At 33.4% G+C, this 5,000-nt stretch overlaps 1 protein-coding gene across 8 annotated transcripts in view; it reads left to right on the forward strand.

Annotated features, from left to right (window-relative positions):
- Nucleotides 1–5,000, forward strand: part of LOC113802802 ((E3-independent) E2 ubiquitin-conjugating enzyme UBE2O) — a 30,221-nt gene that overhangs the window by 885 nt on the left and 24,336 nt on the right. For 5 of the 8 annotated variants that reach the window (XM_070121751.1, XM_070121756.1, XM_070121753.1 and 2 more), the window contains exons 2-3: nucleotides 1,655–1,828; nucleotides 2,100–2,267. In XM_070121751.1, coding sequence (XP_069977852.1) covers nucleotides 1,655–1,828; nucleotides 2,100–2,267 — 342 coding nt within the window. The remainder of the gene's footprint in view (nucleotides 1–1,654; nucleotides 1,829–2,099; nucleotides 2,268–5,000) is intronic. The other 3 variants (XM_070121754.1, XM_070121759.1, XM_070121755.1) reach the window with 1 other exon arrangement.

Below are 5,000 nucleotides of genomic sequence, written 5' to 3' on the forward strand. Positions count from 1 at the left end.
TTCTCTCTCTTTCTCTCACTCACTCACTCACTCACTCACTCACTCACTCACTCACTCACTCACTCACTCACTCACTCACCTACTCACTCACTCACTCACTCACTCACTCATTCACATATATATATATATATATGTATATATGTATATGAGAATGTATGTATTTATGTATAGGCTAGGCTATATAGGTATGTACGCATATATGCGTTAATAAACATAATGGTAATAATGATAGTGATAATAATGATAATGACAACAACAATGCAATAACGATGATGTAGTAATGATGTTGTAAATGGTTAGATACTTGGTAAAAGCCATTTCTGTGTCCACAATTTACATACTGCTAATGGGTATGTCCACTGCACCAGTTGTGGCTCCAACAATGACTGAAAAAAACATCTACCTATGCATATTCTGGTAAATTACAGCGTGCAGCTGACCTCCCTGGCAACTTAGCATCAAATAAGGAAACAGGCCAATCTCAGTCTTACTGGAATATGCATGAGAAAGTCTTTTTTCTTTTGCAGAAGCATAAAAGCATAGAAACTTTGGCAATTGCTTGACTCTGTGCCACTGTTTAACTGAACTTAAGATCGTATATCTTTTATCACAGATTAGATAGAATGCAGCCTGTATAATTAAAAGTAAATAGTCTTGTTTTGAAAGCTCTTTAGCTACATATATCTGTCTCTCAGTCTGTTTGTCTGTCTATCTATCTCTTGTATATTTTTGTTTTTTCTGTCTGTTTCTGTATGCATGTATCTCTCTATCTGTCTGTCATTTTGTCATCTGTGTGTCTTTTTATTTCTCTGTCTTTTTATCTATCTATCAATCAATCAATCAATCAATCAATCAGTCAATCTATCATTTTCCCTGTCTGGTTATTTATGCATATATCTCTATATATGTATATATTTGTCTATCTGTCTGTTGGTCTCTCTGTCTCTCTCTTTCTTAATCTGTGTCTGGTTATCTGTCTACCTGTCTATATATCTGTTTACCTGTCTATCTATCTATCTACCTGTCTATCTATCTATCTATTTATCTATCTATCAATCTATATTGATTAGGTAGCCAGTTGATTCAAGCTTTGAATTTGATGTTGTCTGCAAGTTACAAACTCTTTTATGATCTTCAATTAGTATTGGGAGTGTCAGAATCAGCTGTAATTTAAAACGCTATTAATTTTAAACAAAGAAAAAAGATCTGCAGTCTTCATTTTTGACACTTCTTATTTGAGTGTCTTGTAGACACTTATAGTGCATCTTGATTCTTAACTCTTAATTTCGAGAACTTGAAACGCTGGATTTCTATTCTTTGTATTCATGTTATTAGAAAACTTGCTTTGACACAAGTATATATATTAGTTTATTAGGAAATGTGTTTTTGACAAGCATATGCAAGAATACCTGCAAGTATGAAAGACAGTAGAATAAGAGACAAAAACCCAATTCTCTTGTTCTAGGCTCTAGTGACTGTATATGGTCTTCTAGATACCAAGGGATAAAAAGTTTAGGATACCACAGAGAGATCCCTTATCCTACTAGATTGGCAGTTCAGATTCCATAACCAAAGGGAGAACATGATGTCTTTGTTATCTTTTGTACATATTTGTTATTTATTAATTATTTATCTTTATATTCTTCCTTCTCAGGTTGGGCTGGCAGACAGATCTCTCATGCCAGGTGATGTTGTAAGGCGCCTGATAAGAGGAAAAGACACGCAGCGAGGGTACTGTCGCCAGGTTCACGTGACCTCCAGTGTACAGATCGTTGGCACAAAACTTGTGATATTGAATGTTGACAGCAATGACCTTACGCCTCTGGAGGTAAGTAACGAAGTCTTAATTTTAGCTCCCATTAAGATTCATTTTATGAAATCCTTTAACTGAAAGAATCGGTACAACTGTGATACATACAAGTATTATGTTGATTTTAATCTCATGCAAGTCTGCTCTGTTGGTTAGTATTGAAGACACTTTTGATTATAATTGAATTATTTAGGAGGAATCTTTAAGATACTGTTTCCCTTGCATATCCTCTCTATCTTTATTTTATTCTCACAAAAACATAAACCAAATAATTTCTTTTGTGTCTTAGGAATTCACAACAGATATTGCAGTGGCACTGGACTCCTGGGTGGGGATGGTGCACATGGTCAAGTGCCGTCTGGTGATGCTGTGCGCTGACGGATCAAGATGTGTCATGTCAGACAGTGAGGCCTTAGAACTGGACGATATGAGGGATTCCCGAGACAGGGTTAGGCTGGTAATTGTCACTCAAGCTCACAGTAATTATATTCGTAATGACCACAGCTACAAGGAGAGAAAGAAAAAGAAAAGGAATTGTATTTCTCATTTCCTGTATTGCATTTGTGTTGTTTTGATTATTATTATTATTGTTATTTTTATTGCAATTATTGCTATTATCATTAATGATATTATTATTTTTATTGTTTATTGTTTTGCTAGAATTTTTATAAGTGCAAAATCAGTGACCTTGCAAAGTCCTGATAATTAGTAGCTTCAGCTTTGCTAGTCTTTATCATTATTATTATTTTCGTTATTATTATTATTATTATTATTATTATTATTATTATTATTATTATTATTATTATTATTATTATTATTATTTTACTTTCATTTACTTTATGTTATCACTCATGCATATCCTCTTGTAATAGCCTTAGGTAAATAAGATATATGCCTATGACCTCAGATATATATTTAGTTTTATTGGATGATTGTAGAAGCTAAAATGTCTAGAAAGACCAGCATCAAATTATCAGCCTTTGTTTCCACTTTATTATAAAAATAGGAGAAAAATCTTTAGATAAGACTTAACAAAGGACAAGCATGATATATCTTCATCATGGAATGGTTACCAGTGCTGGAGAAAGATTCGCAAATAAATTATACACGTGGTTAAGTCATATGGAGTGATTTAAGATACAGCTCATGAAAGATGATTTTCCGATAATCTATTTTTTAGTTAAAGGTTTTGTATAGATTTTTTTTTCTGAGGTTACTGAATGGTTGGTTTGATTAACTTATCAGTATTGTACTGCGCTTTTAAAAAACGAATATATCACATATGAAGATTTTTATCACTTGCCAGAGTTTCTGACTTTGGTTGCAGTTGTTTTTGTTGTTGTTTTTCTAAAATTACATATCCAGCAAGTCTGCACTATCATGATATTTGCAAAAGACTTCTGTCTATATGATATAAATTCAGTATGAAAATGTTAAGCAGATCATATATATGTTGTTCCATGTGTATGATGTGCATGTGGGTTTCATATTGATGCAAGTGTTTTTCTTGTGGTCTTGGATACATTATCACTCGTTAAACAACAGATCCATAAGCTTTTCATACATTTTGATAAGATATGTATGATGTGTAGGGTACTGTCATAAATGTATGAAGTTAGCAGCAGAATATATATATATATATATATATATATATATATATATATATATATATATATATATATATATATATATATATATATATATATATATATATGTATGTGTGTGTGTGTATATATGTTTTTTATATCCAAATCATTAGACTTGGCAGTGATAGATTTAAAGCGAAGCAGTTTTTTATGTTGTCTGGCAGAACTAAACTTTGATTAATCTTGTACTTTCTTTTTGAGGATTCTTTTTTCATTTGTATAATACTGGTATTTCAAGCAGTCACACAAACTGCCGATATTTTGTGGTGAGTGATTGGCCTTTTGTAAAAGGTACATGTTCAAGAGCTCTGGGTCTTTAACTCGCTCACACTGGGTTGTATGTGATCTCATCATGGTTACTAAGCCCACATGGTTAGTATCCATGCCATCCGTGGTCAAGCCTGCTCTCGTCTCTCTTTCTGCCGCATTTTCTATAAATCACATATGCAGCAGCAGAGAGCATTGAGAGTGGGTAGATGCATTTTTCTCATGCTTCTATTTATGCACTTGAATGGCTGACCAGGTGAAGCCTGGCCCATGGACCAGTATGGCACAGAGAAATCCTGGTGTAAGTAGGTTTGATACTCAATTCACATACTTGGTGTAGATTAAATTCTAAAGTCACCTATTCATTTATCATAATAACAATGGCAAAAAAAAAAAAAAAAAAAAAAAAAAATTGTCATCTGATTGTCATCACGTGTAATGTTTTTTCTGTCTTTTTCCTGAAATATTTCTGAGATATTAAGTGTATACTCTATTGTTACTTAACTTTTTATTTGATACTTAGAGAATAAGAGTGTAAGTGTATAAAACTCTGGCAGGAAAATAGAATTGTACTCCTAGGTCTAGGAAATAATGTTGTAGTACAGATTAAGCCTCAATAGTCCAGCAAACTTGGATTTTTCAAACCAGTGAAACTTATTGAAATGTTGAATTAGTGTTTTGTAAGTGGGAGAAAGAGTCCTCAGAATGGTATATAGAGTTGTACCAAGGGAAACCCCTAGTCCAGTGAAGGCATAGTCAAGCAAAAAAAATGTTCCTTGCAAAGTCCTAAAGTTCCTTAAAGAATTAAAATGATGATGATTATTCTCACCTTTATTGTGTGTCTGTTGTTTGCATGGAACTTTTTGGAGCTTAACGCAAAGGTGATGGCGCCAGATTTGTTAGTGATGCAATAATATGCAATAGTCTTGATTTTGTGGCTAGGCCTAAGCTAGCCCATCATCTGCAAGTCATGGAGTGTTTACACGTCATAGGCTATTACGTCATGATGGCTATAGCTATCACTGTCTCCAAGGAGTTAATCATGTCCTTACAGGCACAGACATCTTCAATGGGATGTCTACCCCTAAGTTTACCACAGCTCTCCGCCCATGTTATATTTGTCTACTTTTATTAATTTATTCTCAATCTTACTACTTTTTGTCAGTTGCATAGTTAGCAAGTTTGAATTAAAAACAGCACACCAAAATTACATTGCAAGAATACTAAATTAAATCACCCAACCTATTCCATGCAAGATTGGTAGATACCAACCTGTA

The sequence above is a fragment of the Penaeus vannamei genome, chromosome 5, assembly GCF_042767895.1.
Source record: "Penaeus vannamei isolate JL-2024 chromosome 5, ASM4276789v1, whole genome shotgun sequence".
Lineage (NCBI taxonomy): Eukaryota > Metazoa > Arthropoda > Malacostraca > Decapoda > Penaeidae > Penaeus > Penaeus vannamei.